Here is a 23017-nt window from a genome sequence, read left to right as displayed (position 1 = left end):
ATGTGATAATTTCAATACATAAAACATAGTTTTTGGAAAGCGCCCCTACCTCCAAACGCAATTCCATAACCCAAATAACTCATCAAGTCTTTTTCGCCTCAAATTGAACTGACGGCAACCAAAACCTCAGCTCCAAGCCACTTTCGCAACAGTCTCAACAACTCTAATCGCAACATACAACAACCGAACTCAATCTTATAGCAATTGATGCCGCAAAACCTTAGTGTATGATGACAGAATAATAACTAGAGAGCTTTCAAATCGAAAACGCTCACCAAACAAAGAAGGAACGACTGAACCGGAGCAGCGGCGGTCTCTGAACCGGTTCAGCGGCAGCCCGGTAGCCACCTCAATCGGCAGCGATGACCTGAACCATATACAGTGACAATGAGGTTCCCAGAAACTCAACGAAAGGAGAACCAACGTAAAATCCTTACCGATAGAATTTTTCGACGACGGCAAAAGCAGCCAGAAGCTCCGGCGGTGCTCCCGGAAGTCACAGAACCACTCCCAGTGGTCAGAATCACAGAAACGCAGCTCTCTTTTCCGCCAACGACACCTGCGGCGGTCGAAACCCCTTTCTGACAGTGGCAACTCCGGCGGAGGCGGCGCGAGCACGGCTGGGCACGGTGGTTGAACCCCAGCTCAGCCTCAGATCCTGCTTTCCCTCCTCTGCGCATCTGAATCTTTCCCTCTCCTCCATTGTTGACGATGGCAGCAACAACCGGCGGTGGATTGGACGTGGCTGGGCGGCGAAGGAATGAGCTCGACAGCGGCTCCCTCTCTCCCAAAATCGCTCACTCACGGTAGACTAGGGAAGCAGAAACGGAGCTCCATCGTGCTTCTCGTTCGGAGCTGGCAAGGACGACGACGCGGTGACCCCGACGGCGGTAGATCGGCGAGGACGAGCTCCCCTCCTCCTTCCTTCTTCCGCGGTTCATGGCATCGGCGAGGGCGACTTCTGCGGTGGCGCCAGGGAGTGACGGCGGTGCGCGAAGCTTCTCCAGCGATGAGCTTCCTTCCGCCTCTCCTCTTTTGCAACTCAGTCTCCATCTCCCTCTCTGCCTCAGTTTTTTCTCTTTCATGGAAATTAAAGGAAACTGCGTGTATTGCCGCTGCTGTTGGAAGGAAAGGCTGCAGCAGCTATGGGAAAACCGGGTCGGGTTAGGGTTTTTAGGGTTAGGGTTTCATTTCAAAAATTAGGGTTAAGGGTACTTTGGTAATTTCAAAAAAATTAGGAATATGTAGTAATTGAAACCCAAATTAAACCCAACACTAATTGTATATAGAAAATACTATTTGCTCATTAATTTTACAAATTATTTTCAATAAAATGTCCAAATTCAAAATTAGAAATAATATACTTAATTTCTTTATTTTTCAAAATAGCAGTACTAATATTTAAAATATTAGTTACTTAGTCCAAAACATATAAAATCCTTATTATTTCACAACTACCAACTTTATAATTCAAATATAGAAAATAATCCAATAATTATAAAATTGGATAATAATCATAACTCATCTCAAGTCCAATAAATCAAAACTTGCCTTAATTACCTTTAATAAAATAATTTCTGAAATTAAGGTTATAAATAACCATATGATTTGAGACTTGATCATAATAAGACTTTTCAAAAGTTTTGGCTATTAATGTTTCTTCGTTTTTTCTGGTGATTTTGATGAAGGAGAAAGAGAAAACGAAAAGAGGAGAAGAAATTTCAATAAAAAAGAAGGAGGAAGAGGTAGTGTTAATGACTACGATAACAAGAGAGAAAAATTACGAAGAAGAAGAAGAAGAAGAAGAAGAAGAAGAAGAAGAAGAAGAAGAAGAAGAAGAAGAAGAAGAAGAGGAAGCGCGGAGAAAGAAGAAAAAAAAAAGAGACAAAAAAAATGTGAAAACGACGTGAGTATAAATGACTTGTATGACTTGTATGTGGAGAATAATCCTAAAGAATTTCAAAAAGAAAACAATTATGAAATAAAAGAGTAATAACTAATAAGATTTGTAACCTTTCTATATGTGTCTCTTGATCCCCTCCACCGTATTTATAAGATAAATTATTGAAGTGTTTGGAATTTAATAAAAAAATAAGTGAAAATAAAAAATAACATCTTATTTTGTATTTTTATATTTTAATAATTTTTAAGCTTTTAAGATCTTATAAAAAAATGAAATGCTATCTGCAATGATCAATCAAATAGTATGTTCATTATTTACCATTTCTAATTGATCATTGCAGTTAGAATGCACACGATTCGACCCAATCCGAAGATTTAGTTTGGACTTAAATATTTTAGAATTAATTTGGTGTGATTTTACTAGATTTAGACCCAAGTAAGGATCTCAAATATAGGCTTGATCATTATAGGGTCGGATCTAGATCAAGACGTATCCGACTTCATTCGATCCATGTGCATCCTAGAGGACTAAAAAAAGTATATATATTTTAAATTAATTTTAATATTATGTTATATTAATTATAAGTTTATTATTTTGTTTTTAATCATATTTGTTGAATTAGGAAATAGATCAAAGAAACATGAAATTAGAATTTACGGACAAATTCAAATTTAAGTATAGTTATCAACTTCTTTATAATAAGTATTTTTTTCTTTATAAATGAGTGCATCATAATTTTTTGACATAAAATTTATCATGACCCGGACTTCACCCGATTGAAACTAGGTTTTAGTGTGGACTAATAGTAGTGTAATTTTACCGAATTTAGGATTGAATAAGAATTTAAAAAATAGACCCAATCATTATTTAAGATCAAATTTAAATCAAGACAAATTCAATTTTAACCAGTCCCATATACACCTCTAATTACAGTTAGCAAAACTACCGTTTACCTACCACTAATTTAAAATTACATTATTTTTTTGTATTATATTTTGAATGAATTTACATTATAATGATATGACTCCTATTTTGATAATGTCACTGCCTCAAAAAAAAAAAATCTTAATGAAAAAGATGATCATCATAATCTTACATATTTAATTGAAAAGGTCAATATATTTTGTCATCATATTTTATTTTGTTGTAAATTAAATATATTATGATTAATTTAAATATTATTATTGTTAAATCCTAAATTGCAACTGCTAAATCCTAAATTTTAAATCTTATATCCTAATTTTGGATTGAATTTTGTTAACGGAAGTTTACATAAAATTATTTTTTATAAAATTAATTTTGATTAAAAATAAATTGGTGTTAATGTGACTTATATTTGACGACTTTTATATTAAAATAGATCATATTACTGAAAATTACTTTTAAATAAAAAATATTAATTTAAATAATTAATTTATTTTATTTTATCTTACTATTTTAATTTAGATATTTAAATAAATTTTATTAATTAATTTTATAATAAAAATTAATATTTATTTATTAAATTAAAAATAGCATAAAGTAATTTAAGAAATACACTTCATATATGAATAATATATCAAAATATATTTTATTAAATTATATTATTCATTATTTTTTATTATTTTTAGTATTTTTATTTAGCATTATTTTTTACGATAAATTTTTACTATTTATAATTTTAATGTTATTTATTATTAATTTTTTTTATTTATTTTATTTTTTTAATAAAATCAATAATTCATATTATAACAATATTATAATAATAAATATAGTATAACAGAATTATACTTACAAATTTTAATAAAGTCGAACAAAAAAATAAAAAAAGTCTTACATAAAACAAAATTAACATACAATAAAAAATAGAATAAAAAAATTCATATAAATAAAAAAATAAAAATTCTATTAAAAATATAATTATATATATAACAGATTTGAGTAATAATGAGATTGCAAAAAAAAAACAATAAAGTTGGTAAAAAAAAAAATTCAATCAACTAATTATCCAATGTAATTTTACATAAGCTAAAATTTTTAATTTCACATAAACGTGGATTTAGGTTGTGAAATTACATCTATCTCGAAAAAAAAAAAAAAACCAAAAACAAAAAATAAACATTCAAAAAATCTAAAATGCATTTTTCTCTTTTCCAATGCTAGACTTCACATAGCCTTAACCTACTACAAATAAAAATTAAGTTCACCAACTTCTCCACTATTCATAATTATATCAGTCTACTATTACAACTACTAACACATACTTATAAGAAATCAAGCTAAACCAATCAAATCTACATCAGGTTCTTGACCAAAAACTATTTTTGGTCCAGGTCAACGCTACAAAAATATTTTTATTTTGTCAGGATATGAGACAATCAAATTTATTTAATATTTACTTAATATACTAAAACTGAGTTTTCCCCTAACTAATAAGAGTGAGGTGTCGATCTCTCGTGAGCCCGTTTTTCCTTCAAAACGAATAAAATTTTTTATATATTCTAAATTATTTTATAAAAAATACCTTTATTATAATTATATTATTATATTATAATTAATATTTAATGAATGATATATAATTATACTAATTTAGAAACATATCTTTATTATAATTGTATCAAATCAATATTTAATGCACTATTAAACTACTTATCAATTATAATGTGTAATTACTGTACATAATAAAAAATTGCCTTAATAATAAGTAATTTACATATTTATTTTTGTTTTACTAAGGTCTATAAATAGTGATTTTCTGTTGTACATGAATCTAAATTTGAGAGTCAGCTTATAATTTTATATTTAGTATTTTTTTTTACTACTTCATAGAATAAGAATGTATTCTTCGTTTTTTATTGAAGTTGATCCTTTTAAGGTACAATTTATAATTTTTTATAATATTTTTCATATACTCTTTCTATTATATTATTCTTTTAATAATTTATTAATTGTGGTTGCTCTAAGTTATTCTTATCGTCTAATGTTCCATTTCAATTATCTTTTACCACAATCGTTTACAATGCATCACATCCATGAAATACCTCATCGAGTTGTCTTCACTGATTCAGGTTCCAACTACATGGATGTAAGCGTTCAAAGAAGGGACAATAATCTCTACTTTACCGAAGGATGGTTGGATCTACTCACCTATTATGAGAAACCTAATGGAATGTGGTTAAAGTTAGCTTTCTTGGGAGGAGCTCGATTTTTGATTGAGGAATTGCATCCACGGAACTTTATAGGGCATGTTCAAGTTTCATCTCCTCCATGCTTTTTACGTCTGCCTGAAAATCTTCGAAGTGGAGCACATAATGAGATTGAATTCCCTTAGTTTAAGTTCAGTTTTGCTAAATTCGTGACAAATTCGGATATGCAATTTCAACGATTGGTAATCTATTTAAATTTTCTTATTTTAAGTTGTTCATTATTAGAATAATTTTATAACATATTGTGATTTTTTTCAGAAATTACCAGCTTTCTTTTGCATGCATGCAATACCATTGAGAGGAACAAGGGTTAGTTTGGTTTCTCGGTGTGGCAATTCTATACCTTGCTGCATTGCATGGATAGCGGATGATGAAGCTTATTTAACAAGAGAATGGTTTGAATTTGCACGAATTCTAAATGTTGATATTTGCGATATTATTTCAGTTGGTTATCGTTACGAGAATGACTCTATACTATACGTGACTAAGAACTAGAATAGATTCAATATTGTTTAAGTAATTTGGTTTTAATATTAGTATTTGATTAAATTATAATTAGAAAATTTTAAATTATTGTCTCAATTTATATATTATGAGTATTTTATGGATGTACTATTTTTAAATAATTTAATAATTAATAAAATGAAGTGGTGTCAAATATATTATTTAAGTTTATTTTTATCCTTTATTTCTTTATTTTTATTTCATTATATTTGACAAAAAATCTCTACATAAACATATAGTTTTTGTTGACCTAAACACAATTTAGTTGCCAATAAAAACCGATTTTATCTATAAAAAATAATGAAACATGTATCTTTTAATATTATATTAATATAGTAAGTAGACATTATGATATAATAATATCTTTAATTGTATTATAATTAGTTCATAATTAATGTATAATTATATTATTTTAGGAAAAATTTTTCATTATAATTATATCAAATAAATATTTAATTATGATAAAATATGTTAATTATAATTATATCATAAAATTATAATAATTACGATAGTTATGTTATATATTTTAATCATTTATGTAAGTAAATAAACTAGAAAATAATCAAATCAAATCATGACGGTAAATAAATAATATAGAATAATATTACACATTTAATTATATTATAATTAGCTCATGAATAATATATGATTATATTATTTTAGGAAAATATTTTTATTATAATTATATCAAATTAATATTTAATATATTATTTAAATTTATTTTTTATATAACAATAATATTATATATTTATATATCACTTTTTTAAACTCATTCTTACAAATATTGACATATAATTAACATAGATAACATATATATTTAATAAATATCTTTATTAAATTAATTATAATGATTAATACAAGATAATCTCATAAGTATAACCTAATTATAGCAAGAATTTTCATAAAAATAATTGACTACTAATTTGAATATAATTGATATAGTTAAACTGATACAACCGATAAGATTGAGAATATATAATAATTATAGCAATTATTATATCAATTATAATAATAATTCACGTGACTTCATATATAGTAATTTTTGAATTATAATTGTCACATAATTATACTTGAATATTATTTAATTTTAGATGTTTTATAGGTAATATTCATTATCACATGAATTATCATCATTACTCAATAATAATAATAATTTTGAATTTATATAATTGATATAATTGATATAGTTCTAATTCTCATTCTCATTCGTATGTAATAATTTTATTAGTATGTATTCACAGTTTTAATCAATATATAATAATAATAATATTATATGAACATAAAATTAATTAGTTAACAAATTGAATTTAGCTTATGAATTTTTATTTTCTACTCAAATTTTTAATCATTAGTGATTTTATTTTTTATATTTACAGTAAATTTTGACTATAAAAAAATTAGTTTTGATTATTTTCTATTTTATTTATTTACTGTCATAATTAAATTTGATATAATTATAGTAATATAAAGCTGCTTCATATATAGCAATAATATCATGAAAATATTATTGCACGATTGTAGAATAAAAAATAATCATATATATAAAACAAAATAATTATAACAAAAAAATTAATACATGTGATTTAAATGTTTTTAATAGCCGGTAACATGGAGTTTAACAAAATATAATTCATATATTTTTTTATTTATGTATATGTATATAATTATATATATATATAATTATTTAACAAAATTAATATATATGTATATATAAATAAAAAATTATTATAATTTCTGAAAATTATACATGAATTTTTTTCTCAAATAAATTTATTCTAATTATATTACAATTAGCTCATGAATAATGCATGATTATATTAATTTAAGAAAATATCTTCATTATAATTATATCAAATTAATATTTAATGTATTATTAAACTATTTATAAATCATCGATATTTTTAATCATTTTAATTATATCAATTGATATAGTTCTAATTCTCATTCAAGTGCAATAATTTTATTAGGAGATAATTGATGTACACATTAATAGTGACCCATTTAATTTGATATCAATTAGTGGATAATAATAATAATAATAATAATAATAATAATAATAATAATAATAATAATAATAATAATGATAATAATAATAATAAAGTCTACACGGTACATGCATTATATTTTAGAAAGGTAAAATATATTTTAAAAAATTAGAGTATTAATAATCAATTATGATTAATATCAATATCAATAATTAATTTTTATAATTATTTTTTGTATTACTAAAGGCTACATATAGTGTTCTTCTTTTTTGTAGAATAAAAAAGATTGTGATTCATAACATTTTTTGTAAAATTATATCGTATGGACATAAGATTAATTAGATAACAAATTGAATTTTAATTAATATGTTTTATTTTCTGCTCATATTTTTTATTAATTATTTTACTTTTTATATTTACAGTAATATTGAATGTAAAAAAAAATAATATTGAATGTTATCTATTTTATTTATTTAGATTCATAATTAAATTTGATATAATTATAGCAAGTATCTAGGATTAATAATAACATGATAATATAATTTTAAGTTGTATAATATAATAAAAAAATATAGCAATTTATGTATGCTTCCTATATAGCAATAATATTATATATATTTATATATCTCATCTTTTAGCTCTTTCCTAAAAATATTGGCATATAATTAATGTCGATAACATATATATTTAGTAAGTATCTCCATTGAAAATATTTGTTAACTATTACAGTGTATAATTAGTGTGTGTGTGTATATATATATATACAAGGATTAATAGTGAATTGTTACAATTATTTATCATCTAGAAAATTCGTACTTCAGACATAGAACTTCTTCTGTTTATTATTTTTTATACCTAAGGGATACTAACTACGATTCTATCAACAGTATTACCTATGATAGATTATGTAATGAAAAAGTTTAAAAAATAAAGACAAGAATTATAAGGTTATGAAAAGTCTCATTCAAATTTGACAAGAACAACACGACTTACATAGAAATGGTTCTTATGGATGATAAGGTAAGTTGATTATTTTCCATGATTCTTTCAAGTGATGCTAGGTCCATTTTATAAATATTTTTTGTTTATATTTTAAGTTTATTTGATAAATAAATCCTTGCACGAATTAAAGACAGTGCGATTTTATAGATTTATAAGTGAGTGCTAATAGCCTTTATATTTAATTTGTTTTAGAGTGTGATAATAACCAATATGTTTGTTGGTAGATTTAACTATTACTATATTATTTATGATCGCATTCAGTATATATGTCTGATTTATTGAACAAAGTAGATTATTAAAATCGATTAATAACTATTTCAGAGTTAATCCAATTAATACTAAATTTAAAAAAAAATAATGCATAACATATTATTTTTTTTATTAATCAAATTATTATAATTTAAATTAATTTTAAAAAATAATTTAAAATTATAATTTCAATCTTATCATGTGCATGGCACAGATAATTACATTTGTAGTTTATAAAAACTAGCTTTTGAAAGATACTTTTTTTCTGATAAGAAAAAAATAGAAAGATAGTTTTTTAAAAATTATAGTATCTATGTTTGATAAATTAAATTAAAAATGAATTTCAACATGTACAAGTAATAACAATACGTTTGATAAAATAATTTTTAAAATTTAAAAATACTATAATAGACATTAATATAAGAACTAAATTTGGATATTGATTAATAGATGAGGTTATATTAGACTTTTTAATTTTGATAAATACAAGCCAATTTTAAAAAGCTCCTTAGGTGTTTATGTCTTTCAAAAAAATTTATCAAATTAAGCCTTAAGCAAACGAGTGAGTTAACCACTCGACTAACCCAAATTAGCTGTTTAGATGTATTAATTTATTAATTGAAACAGTTTTCGTAAAAAATACAGTAAATTATTTCTTTTATTATGAAAAAAATTGAATGTAGACCATTCTAATCATAAAAGATTTAAATTAACTTAATGCTTATTAAAAATTAGAATAATATTACAAAACTGTCAAAATATTTGACAAAATTACCTAACAAATTAGTAATTTTGAATAGTTTTGCCAAACTAACTAAATATTTAATTTGTATCAAGTTAGTTTATATCCTTGAATTGACAACAATTAAATCTTTTGTCGTTAAAAATAATAGTTTACACTAACAAATATAAAGTTTAAGTTTTTAACATCTTTGTTGGATTTAATTTTGATTTTCTATTAGTGTAAACCAGTTTTACAGTTTTATATATATCTAATTACGTAATACTATATTAGCAAAAATAAATACTTTTAGATAATAATATAAAGTATTTTATATTGTTAGTGCATCAAAATTAAACTTTACTTTTGTTATATATTTATTAAAAAAAAATTAAAGTCTTCTTTTAATAATAATCTAAATGATCCATGTTAGGCTTCGAACCTTGATAATAGGAGGTCTACAATAGATTATTACATCTACTATGGTCATAATCTGATTTCATGGAAATGTACCAAGTAAGCTTCAATCAATAGAAAGTTCTATAGAAACTTAGTTTAGAGCACTAGCAGCAACTTTTGCAGAATTAACTTGGATTTAGAATTTACCCTTTAAAATGCAATAGACCTGTCTCACCTCACCAAGAAATTTTTGCAACAATATATCATCAGTATTGCTTGCATACAATCCTATTCTACATCAGCAAACAAAGCACTTTGACCTGGACTTATATTTTGTTAGAGAAATTGTAATGAAGGGTTTAATTTCAATCATTCATTCATATACCATCTAATAAACAAGTAGCTGATGTTCTTACTAAACCCTTATTCATTATGTTGTTTGCAAGTTTAAGAACAAACTCAAGTTGCACAATAAACTACTCTGAATTTGTGGGAGAATATAGAAAGTATATTAATCAATTACTTTTAGTTAATAAATATCTCTAAATAAGTTTCTGTTTATAATTAATAGTTTGATACTTTTCTTGGTTATTTTGGAGAGTGCTATGTCTATAATAAGTAATTTTCCTTTTTTTCTGTAATACATATTCAAAATATATAAAAATTGTTTTATTTTTTTCTCTATGCTCATAATTACTCTTCTTCATAAATCTTATATATGCATATTAGAAGGCAAAATTTGTTCAATTTATTGTGAGTTTTTTTTATCAAAAGGTAAAACCACACAAATTATCCGTTTTTCCTCGACTATTAAAGGTGACGTGTCGATCTCTCATACCTCTGTTTTTCCTCCAAAACGTATAAATTTTTTTTCTATTCTAAATTATTTTATTGTAATTATATTATAATTAATACTAAATGAATAATATATAATTATACTAATTTAGCAACATATCTTCATTATATATAATTATATCAAATCAATATTTAATGCACTATTAAATTACTTATCAATTATCAACAATTAAAAATATTTTTAATAATTTTAATGATAATAATAATATCAATAATAGTAATAATAATAATAAAAAATCTTTGTTACCCGATTCACGTATATCAAATAATTTTTCTAAATTATTTTATAAAAATTTCTTTAATATAATTATTTTGTATTTAATATTTAACGAATAATATATAATTATACTAATTTAGAAACATATCTTCATTATAATTGTATCAAATCAAAATTTAATGCACTATTAAACTACTTATCAATTATCAATTAAAAATACTTTTATTCATTTTAATGATAATAATAATATCAATAATAGTAATACTAATAATAGAAAATCTTTGTTACCCGTGATATGATGAAATTAATATATAATTATAATAATTTAGGAACATATATTCATTATAATTGTATCAAATTAATATTTAATATATTATTAAAAAATTACCTTAATAATAGGTAATTTACATATTTATTTTTGTTTTACTAAAGTCTATATAAAGTGTTTTCCTATGGTACATGAATCTAAATCTGAGAGTCAATTTATAATTTTATATTTAGTATTTTTTTTACTACTTCATAGAATAAGAATGTATTCTTTGTTTTTTTATTGAAGTTGATTCTTTTAAGGTACAATTTATAATTTTTTATAATATTTTTCATATACTCATTCTATTATATTATTCTTTTGATAATTTTTTATTTGTTGTTACTCTAAGTTATTCTTATCGTCTAATGTTCTAATTTGATTGTCTTTTGCCACAATCTTTTACAATGCATCACATCCATGAAATACCTCATCGAGTTGTCTTCACTGATTCGGGTTCTAACTACATGGATGTAAGTGTTCAAAGAAGAGGCAATAGTCTCTACTTTACCGAAGGATGGTTGGATCTACTCACCTATTATGACCAACCCAATGAAATGTGGTTAAAGTTAGATTTCTTAGGAGGAGCTCGATTTTTGATTGAGAAATTGCATCCACAGAACTTTTTAGGGCAAGTTCAAGTTCTATCCCCTCTATGCTTTTTACGTCTGTCCGAAAATCTTCGAAGTGGAGCACATAATGAAATTGAATTCCCTCAGTTTCAGTTCAGTTTTGCTAAATTCGTGACAAATTCAGATATGCAATTTCAACGATTGGTAATATATTTAAATTTTCTTAGTTTAAACTGTTCATTATTAGAATAATTTTTTAACATATTTTTATTTTTTTCAGAAATTACCAGCTTTCTTTTGCATGCATGCAATGCCATTGAGGAGAATAAGGGTTAGTTTGGTTTCTCGGTGTGGCAATTATATACCTTGCCGCATTGCATGGATAGCGAATGATGAAGCTTATCTAATAAGAGAATGGTCTAATTTTGCACAAATTCTAAATATTGAAACTTACGATGTTATTTCAGTTGGTTGTCGTTACAAGAATGATTCTATACTATACATGACTAAGGACTAGAATAGGTTCAATATTGTTTAGGTAATTTGGTTTTACTATTAGTATTTGATTAAATTATAATTAAAGAATTTTAAATTATTGCCTCAATTTATATTACGTATTTTTTTGTATAAGTGCTATTTTAAATAATTTAATAAAATGAAGTAGTCAGATATTATTAAGTTATTTTTATCCTTTATTTTTTATTTGTATTTTCATATATTTGACAAAAAATGAACCTACACATATATTAAATCGTTGACCTAAAGACAATTTATTTTCTAATAAAAACAGATTTTATTTATAATTGGAATAAAATTTATTTGCCAATAATCGGTGGATAAAATTGTAATTACACCAGTGTCATATAATTATAATTGATTAATTGGTATAAAATAAAATTATACCCGTGCCATGAGTAATAATCTAAATAATTATATCTTAACAAAATATAATTTGAAATGATTAATAAAAAATTATCTTAACAAAAATAATTATTTAATAATTGAGTTAACAATCAATGCAAAAAATAATTATTAATAATAGTATTATTAACTGGATAAATAATATAATTTCAAATTATTACTTGATATATAAATAATATATGAAAATCTATTGAGTAAATCAATCATTTTGCACCTTAATAATTTGACAATTATTACTCAATTAACCAGTTAATTGAATTAGTGATAACAATTTTCAATTTCAAATTTTGTATATTAAGTAGTTATTAAAAACTGGGTAATAATGATTTACACGGAAAAATTATTGATAAATTTAATTAACCATATAGAAGATAATATACTAACAGTTTTAGTATATTATTTATGGCAAGCGAAATTATTTTCTCAGATTTTCTATTAAAATTGAAATTAGTAATAGTTTAAAAACGGTTTATTAATAAAATTACTAATAGTCACATTTTTATACATAGGATATATGTTTTCTATATATTATTTAAAAAATATAATGAAACATGAATAATGAATGAGTATGTTATTTCTTCGACTAGCTAATTAATGCAAAACCGAGTACCTTTTTTTATTCGATTGAGGTCATATTCTGTTTGGTGAAAATTTCAATCACCTTAATTAAATCCTATCTTTGTGCCTTAACTTATACAGGTAGTAATATGTTACATATTATTTGGTATATCTAAGTAGTTATTTTCCATAGCGAAGATGTAAAAAATCATATTAAGTAAGACTTAGAGAAGGGGGTTGAATCTATGGTCTTCTTTAACTTTGATTAAGTAAGACTTAAAACCTGAAATAATTACTTTGCTTCTATTTAGTCTGCACAGTGGATTATGCAGGAGACAATGCAACATACATCCAGTCTCTACCACAACGTTTGTAGAATTTTCACTATCAATCCAAGTATTACATACACCATTCTATAGGACTCAACGTAATCTTATCTGGGCACACAAGCTTCAACATAAACTTGACTTGGCTATGCAATTACCTAGACTCATCACACTAAGTGCTTACCCAACTTAGCAAGGGATACCTTTTAGGCATATGACACAAAATAGAAAATACAAGCAAAAAAATCTGAAATCACTCATGACTTTTCTCTCAAGTGTTTTTCTCAGCCTTTTTCTCTCTATGGCTTTTTTCAATGCCTCTCTTTCTTGCCTTTTAACTCTAAAAGAAAACTAAGAAAGATATACATTGAAACTGAAGTACAAAATAGTAAAACATGAAGGAGATGACAATTCACAGTCTTGACTCTATGTACTGAACCCAACATCTGAACTCATAACCTTGTTCTTCATCTTGGCATAGTGCTGTTTTTATTAGTGAGGTCTCTCTCCTTGAGCTCTAATGAGAATCATTTTCCTTTTCGTATCTTGATTAAAGCCTCAATTAAGGTTTCCTCAAGGTCAACTTCTTGGACTTTGGGCTAGCAGAGATCATCCCTTCTCTTTCTTCAATCAACCTCCAAAATTAGGGATTTTAAATCAAGTTCTTGTTTGACCGAGGAGTGCAGAGCAACAGAAATTTGTTTGCTCAGTGACAATCCCAAATTCAAACCCTTGAAATTATGCTTTGGCTCTAAGTAACAGTTTGAGCCATTGATATATAGCAGAGATAATCAACCACCATTTTTTTCATCTTTCCTAAAATACCATTGCAGAGAGTAGGAGAAGATGTGAAGAAATCAACTTGTATGCAAATAATTTAATTATTTACCTTTAACCTCTGAAATAGCTTAACATGCTTTTTGATTAGCTTGATAGGACATTGCTTTCTTGATTAGCTTTTTCTTTCTTCCTTCTCTAGAGTTTAAGTCCGAAAGTGAAACTCTCTCTTTCTTTCTTGTGTTTACCCGATGAGAACAATACTGAGACTCAGCTTTGGAAAATTATTTCTTTTGGTTGAACGCTGATGGACTTAGTTAGTGGATCCATATTCTCTCAGCAGCTCTGAATAACTTTTGGTTTCATTTGTTTGGGCTGTAACAAAAACAAGTTTTGGGCCTGCACACTAAAATATTTCATTAAATCCCACTTGGGTTATTAGCCCAATTTACTCATGTTTGTCATCATCAATATGTTAATTATTTTCTTAACTCAACAAAGAGTAAATAACCATTTCTAACTATGAAAGATTCGAATGCTGACAAAATTAATTATGAAACAACAAAATTAAAGTTGTACCCATAAAAGATTGTCTTCCTTAAAAAATTACCCAAAACCTCCAAATTACCTTTTCCTCACCCATCATCATCATCACATTACTCTCTCTCTCTTTCTCCCTTCTCTCTCAGCACAGGCTTGTCACTCCGATCCTCTTTCATCCCCTTCTATTCACCGCTGCTATTTTTGGGTCTTTCTTTGCATGTCTTCGGAGCCGATGAGCAATAGATTCCAATTTTTTTCGATTTGAACTCTTCCCACAACCTTCAACAATTCTAAATTCATAAAATTCCCATCAAATCTCCTGAGCTAATGCAAACCAGGCCAGTCTGACCGAAGAAAACTGCATAAATAGAACATAAAGAAAATGAAAACGAGAGAAGTTAGAATGACGTGGTTATGGTCGAAGAGGCCCAATCTTGTGAAGGTGGAGAGGAGGTTTCGGTAGTCTTTGGAAGCTTCAGAGGTAGGTTAGCGAGGTAGGAGCCGGTGAAGAGAGGTTCGAGGCGGTTGAAGGCATGCTTGGGGTGGAAGCAAGGAATGCGTAAGTTACGTCTTGACCGGCGAGGTTGAGCAATGGGGATTGGGGAGGTGCCACCTGGATGTTGTTGGAGTTAGTTGGTGATGTTGTAGACTTTGTCGTGAATGGAGATCCATAGATCTTAGGGGTTTGTTCTGCTTGCCGTGTTTTTCTCGTGAAATGTAGTTTGTTGCTTATGGTTCCGCCATTGATGAATAATGTAACTGAAGTGAAAGAGTGTGTGTGGTGGTGGTGTTGTACTTGTAGTTGTAGACTTGTAGTAGTAGGTGCAACTGGTGGTGGTGGTGGTGAACGAAAGGGAATGAAGGGGGATTGGAAGCAGCAAGCCTGTGTTGAGAGAGGAAGGAGAGAGAGAAAGTAATGTGATGATGAGGGGTGAGAGAAGAATAATTTAGAAGTTTTGGTAATTTTTTAGGATTCAGATAATTTTATCGTAGAAAGTCGATCTTTCATGGGTACAAACTTTAATTTTATTGTTTTATAGTCAGTTTTATTAGCGTTCGAATCTTTTATGACCAAACATAGCTATTTACTCTAATTTTAAAGTATAATACTCACAATTGATTTTGTTCAGATGGCTCATTTACATAAATATCTCTATAATAATACAATATAACTTCAATATAATTTTTTGTCAATAATAATATAACAACATATTAGAAAAAAAGAGCAACATGATAGCAATAAGATATAACTTTACTCTCAATTATACTTTCTTAATAGAGAATTTGGGTTGGTCGAATTATCAACTTACTCGTTTGCTTAAGCAAGTTTTGGGTTTGAATCCCATCTATGCATGCACCAACCCATTAGCGAGCAACATACTCTTAAATGGAGTTCAGATCCATGACGGACTATTACACATGATGCCTATTTATAGACTTGAATATGTTGATTTTCTTAACCGTTGAGTCACTAAGTCATTGTTAATCAACTACAATTAATATATCTACAAAGTTCCTTTTTTTTACTGGAGAATAAAAAAATAGTCAAACAACACTTACAAATTACACATTAGTTCTAAAATTAAGTAAGAAAATAGATAAACTCTATGTTAAACTACGGTTTGAGAGGAGGCATAAAGTTCGATTACAAAGAATCTTATAAGACAAAAAGCAGAGATAAATCACAATCTCCAAATAAGTCTAAAGGCTTTTCGAATTTGAAAACATTTTCATAGACAAACAGTTTTCTCGTTAAATCTTCATTCCAGATTTGTAAAATCATATCAAAAAACTTACAAAAATAACAATACACCACAAAAAATTATTTTAGATCTAAATTTAGATCTCAAATATTAAAAAAAATAGAAAAAAGAACAAGTAGGCAAACTCAAACAAACAGAGAAACTGAAAAAGAGGATACGAAAGAGGAGAGAAAAGCCGGTGAAAAAAGAGAGCAATAGTAGAACAATGTGAACGACTAAAAAGAGTAGTTGTAGTAGTGGAAGTGTGTTTGACAAAAAAATGAAAATGAGACCGTAAAAAGGAGAATGATAAATGGTTAGAAAGGAGAAAGAAAAGGGAAATAGGTGAATTAGAAGGAGGTTTTAAGGGGGAGGGGGCGGAGGAGAAGAGCCGAGAAGTAGAGAAGGATCACCGCAATCCAAAACTGAGGCGGAGGCGGCCCTCAGGGTGTTTTATTTTTGTTTTCCTTTGCGGGGAAAGAGAGTGCTTTTGTTAACAATATATATCTGCAAAGTTCTAGTATAGCAAATTGGCAATCTATTTAATTGAGTAATTACCCAAATCAGTCCCAAGAATTTTAGAATCGGACATTTTAATCCCTAAAAAAAATTAATACACAGATCAATCCCCAAGGTTTTACTCCAGCAGACAAATCAGTCCCTAATTCATTTTCCGGCAAAGTAATTACCCAGATCAGTCCCCCAAAGATTTTAAAAACATACATTTTAGTCCCCAAGAAAAACTAATGTACAAATCAATCCCCAACGTTTCTCTCTGTTAAACATAATAGTCCTCCGTCCAAAAATAAAATTATTATTATTATTATTAATTACTCAATAATACTGTACTATATTTTTTGTATTTTTTGGACAAAAATAATGATAAATTTATTCATTAAATTCTTATATATATATATATATATATATATATATTCACTCAATAATAATAATAATAATAATAACAATAATAATAATAATAATAATAATAATAATAATAATAGATTATTTTACAAGAAATTCAAGGTTAAAATTATTTGATATTTTTGTATTTTTTTTTTGGTGACTCTGATATTTTTGTATTTAATATAATCAAAAGATGTTCTATGTAAAAGAAAATATATATGTTTGTATTAAAAAATTATATATTAAAAGAAAATATTTTAATTTGGATTTATATTAAATACATATTTTTTAAATACAAACATATTTTTCAAAATAGCACATCTTTTGAATATATTAAATACAAAAATATCAAATAGTTTTAACCTTGAATTTTTTGTAAAATAATTTCTAATTATTTTATTGATGATGATGATGATGATGATGATGATGATGATGATGATGATGATTATTATTATTATTATTATTATTATTATTATTAATTACATAATAATATTGAACCATAATTTTTTGTATTTGCTAGATAAAAATAATGATAAATTTATTCATTAGATTCTTTTATATATATATATATATAGTCACTTAATAATAATAATAATAATAATAATAATAATAATAATAATAATAATAATAATAATAATAATAATAATAATAATAATAATAAATAAAATTATTAGAGATTATTTTACAAGAAATTCAAAGTTAAAACTATTTGATATTTTTGTATTTAATATAATTAAAAGATGTATTATTTTAAAAAATATGTTTGTATTAAAAAATATGTATTTAATATAAATTCAAATTAAAATATTTTCTTTTAATACATATTTTTTAATACAAACATATTTTTTTACATAGTACATCTTTTAATTATATTAAATACAAAAATATCAAATAGTTTTATGTAGCGACCCTCAATTTTAAAAATATAAATATAAATAAGTTATAATTTATTTTATAAAATTAGAATTCCTTATTTTTAGAAAATTATTTTTATTATCAATAATTGAACTAATTTTATAATAATTTAAATTTAATCAAATCCATATTATTATTATTATTATTATTATTATTATTATTATTATTATTATTATTATTATTATAAATATTGTATATAATTGCCGTAAGTATTAAATTGCATTATAAGTTTATATATATTATATTCATTGCATTACTATTATTATTACTATTATTACATTTATTGTTATTATTACATAACCATCATTGCTATTGCTAGTATTATTATTACTATTATTAATTATAAAGGATGGAAATCAAAGGCGGTTTATATTTTAGATTAAGTTATATATATATATATTATTCACTAAAGTTCGTTCCTGTACTATTATTATTATTATTCACTATTTAACCTAATACTTTATTCATTATATATATATATTATTATTCACTATTTAACCTAATACTTCATTCATTATATATACATATATATATATATATATATATATATATCCACTAAAGTTATCATTATCCTTATGTATATATAATAAAGAAAGCCTAAGGCGGCTTGCTTTCTTAAGTCATATATATATATATATATATATATATATATATATATATATATATATATATATATATATATATAAATACCGTAAGAAAAGAAAAAAGAGAGAGAAGAGCGTAACAAAGGGAAAAAAAAGAAAGAACGGAAATCTTTCTGAACTTCCGGCTTCGATTTTTTTTGAAATTCGTAACTCCAATAAAATATCTAATCCGGTAAGAGTATTCGTAACCTCCTCCTCTACATGTTAGTACCATTTTTTATTAGTGAAAGTTGACAGTGACGTAGCTCCTTTTTTCTTTGGGTTTGGCCAACGGGAGTTTTAGGAGGCACAAACGATTCTGGACATTTTCTTCTTTGATAGCTCACTTAGAAAGTTTCTCTTGAGCTTTGAATATTTTGATTCCGTACGAAGGTATGGTTTTGGTTTCTCGTAGTTAATGTTTAATGTCACGGGAAAACTTAGGCTAGATGACCTTAAGATAGGAATGAACTGAGTGAATAATTGATGGATTGTGTATATGGTATAATATATGTGGTTTAGCTGTTATTAATAATTTGCTATTGAAGTTGGTTGGTTTTGGAAAAAGATTTAATATTGGTATTTGTTTGATTTTGAAATAATTTGTTACCGGAAATGATTTGAAGGATTGAGAGGTGTTTGATTTGATAGTTGGGACCCTTGAAGGGTGGCAGAAATTCGAGCTTTAGAGGAGATACTGCCAAAATTTCTATGAGAATTGGAGTTTGATTTAAGGTGGTATTTTACAAAGAAATAGATTATCATGTAGCTTGTGTATTTGAGACTATTTGTTGACCCTCTGTCGCAAGATGTGACCGGGCACTCTAACTCCCCGGATTCCCCCATGGGCATGCATATAAATATGAATATTGAATATTACTGAGCTTGGAGTTTAACTCCATGGAATACCATATTATTGAGCTTGGAGTTTAACTCCATGGAATACTATATTATTGAGCTTGGAGTGTGACTCCATGAAATATTATATTTGAGCTTGGAGTTTGACTCCATGGTATATTATTGAGCTTGGGGATGCGCGCACAGAGGGACTGTCCAATGGTTAACCACCAGGACATGTCGGGTTGGCTTATAACCGACAGATGAGACTCATCAGCCATAGGACAGGCATACATCATATGCATTTGTTTGTTTGCTTGAGTGTGCATTGTTTTGGTTTGCTTAACTGTTTAATTCTGCTTATCCGCTACTTGTTCTACTTGCTGTAAATGTTTCTCTATCTGTGTTTTCCTTGCTTGAACTGTATGTGTATGTTTTCTGAGAAATCCCTCTTAACAAAGGTGTGAGGAGAGAGGGTTGTTCCACCAGTGATTCGGAGGATTGGAGGCGACAGAAAGTGAAGTATTAAGTTAAAGTTAGATTCAGAACTAGAATACGTTAGATAACTTATCTAACTTTTGGTTTAGTTTATTTTATTTAAGAATGATTTTGAGTGTCGGAGTTCTAGGAATGCCTCTGGCTTTCCCGAGACCTTTTATAGTAACTATGCGGGCACCTTTACCATACAGAGAACCTCCGGTTCTCATCCCATACCATGTTGTTGTTTTTCAGATGCAGGTCGAGAGACACCTCGTTGAGCGTCTGGGTATCCTCCTTACAAGCGAAGAACTACCTTTTTGACTGTCATATTTTGATTTTGGGCTATGTATACATGTTTATAGAATCTCCACATGTACATTTTGTGTTTTGTCCCTCCTAGAGGTCGACTTGGAGATACAGGGTTTACTTTGTGGTTTGACTTTTATTTTGGGTTGTATATATATAATCATATACTCTGGCCGGCCTTAGCTTCGCAGGTCGAGTTTGGAGCTTGCTATCTAAGTTTTGGAACTCTGATATGTATATATGTTTTCAGCTTCCTTTTGATTTTTCCTGTCTGTTTACGAATATCCATGCGAGTGTGACACGATTTCCTGTTTATCATTTTTGATTAGCTTATCCTTCAAGGCTCCTAGATATGACTTCATCAAACTATATCTATGTACATATCCTTTTCTTTTAGAAGTCGTAATACCTTGCCACCTCTGCTTTACGACTTAAGCGTAAGGCCCTGTTTGGTAGGGTGTTACATTATGGTATCAGAGTAGTTCGTTCTTATAGAGCCTGAGGGATGAACTGATTATGCTTCTGGGCATACTCTGGGTGTGTGTATGTGCTATTAGGATATCTGATTGATATATGTGGCATAAATGTTCATGAGCATGCATTTAGAACTTGAAGCATTAGACTTGCGATATTGAGACTGATCAACTTAATATCACTTGTTTGGTGTGTGAAGGGACCAGATGTCGACTCACGGACGCGGTCGCGGCCGAGGTAGAGGTAGGATAGGCACCGTTACTCCTGGCCCGGCAGGGAATGATCCAGTAGACTTCATGGCTGCCCTGGGGAATATGGCTGCGGCTATGCAGGCAACAGCCGAGGCACTGGGTAATCACGGAAACAATAATGATGAGGACGGTCCCATGACACTTGCTACATTTCTAAAAGTTCACCCTCCGACCTTCAGGGGAACCTCAAATCCCACAGATGCAGATAATTGGATTCAAGATATGGAACGGGCACTGCAGGCTCAGCAGGTTCCTGAGGAGCAATGGGTTGAGTTTGGAACTTATCAGCTGCAGGGTGAGGCTCAGCATTGGTGGCAGGGGACACGACGTATCCTGCAGCCAAATGGCGCTGTGATTCCTTGGGAGGTTTTTCGAACAGAGTTCTATAAGAAATACTTTCCTAATTCAGCCAGAAATGCCAAGGAACTTGAATTGATGCAGTTAAAGCAGGGACAGATGACTGTTGCTGAGTATACTAGCAAGTTTGAGGAGTTATGTCGCTTTTCTCGTATTTGTCAAGGTGCGCCTGAAGATTTTACTGAGTGGAAATGTATTAAGTATGAGGGAGGTCTTCGAAGTGATATTCTGAGCTTCGTTGCACCAATGGAGATCAGAGTGTTTTCAGAACTGGTAAACAAAAGTAGAGTTGCTGAGGATTGTCTGAGAAAGGCGACATCAGATAAGAGTGATCAGCGAATTTTTGTTAGGAGAGATCAGGGAAGGAACTTCGCCCCTAGAGGACAAGATTTTAAGCGAAGCGGTTACACCCCACAACCACATTTGGGTCAGGATAACTTCCAGAGATTCAGTAATAATAACAGCCAGGGAAGAGGCAAAGGAAAGCAAGCTCAGACCCCACCGAATGATTTAACTTGTAGGAGGTGTGGAAAGTACCACCCGAATACTCCGTGCAGGGCTGGTTTAGGTGTATGCTACTACTGTGGTGAAGCTGGGCATTTGTCTTGGAATTGTCCAGAAAAGAAGAAGAATCAAGAAGCTGGAAAGGCACAACATCAGGGACGCGTGTTCACTATGATAGCAGATGGTGCTGGAACCGCAGATACTTCGATTAGAGGTAATCACGCACTGATAATCGAAATTTCTGACTGCCTTGCATAGTAAATAACACGTAGCATTCATTGTAGTACATTACCGAGTTGTGAGCCTTGTGATTTTCAATTGAGCGATCGACTAAAGACCTCTGAATGGTGAGACAGAACGATAGTTAGTCAGCCTAGAAAAGTGATTAAATTCTTGGAGAATAATAATAAGAGTGGCACAGCAGTAGTGCGTCGAACTATTATGAGCATACAACTTAAGTTATACATATGGGACCGAAAATGTTGAGAGCTGTGCGAGACAATTACCTGAAATCCAGAGATGGTAAGTTACGAGGAAGAGACACGACATAGATTGAACCCGTAATTGATAATCGGTTAAGTGTCAAGAGAAAGAGTAAGTT

General features: G+C 27.9%; 1 protein-coding gene across 1 annotated transcript; it reads left to right on the top strand.

Annotated features, from left to right (window-relative positions):
• Positions 1–21510: 21510 nt before the first annotated feature.
• On the top strand, positions 21511–22674 carry LOC130981095 (uncharacterized). Its single transcript, XM_057904722.1, has one exon. It carries the CDS (start codon positions 21511–21513, stop codon positions 22672–22674), a length of 1164 nt encoding a protein of 387 aa, XP_057760705.1.
• The last annotated feature ends 343 nt before the right edge of the window (positions 22675–23017 follow it).

Source organism: Arachis stenosperma, chromosome 5 (assembly GCF_014773155.1).
Source record: "Arachis stenosperma cultivar V10309 chromosome 5, arast.V10309.gnm1.PFL2, whole genome shotgun sequence".
NCBI classification, from domain to species: domain Eukaryota; kingdom Viridiplantae; phylum Streptophyta; class Magnoliopsida; order Fabales; family Fabaceae; genus Arachis; species Arachis stenosperma.
This window is presented reverse-complemented; position numbering and strand designations above follow the sequence as displayed.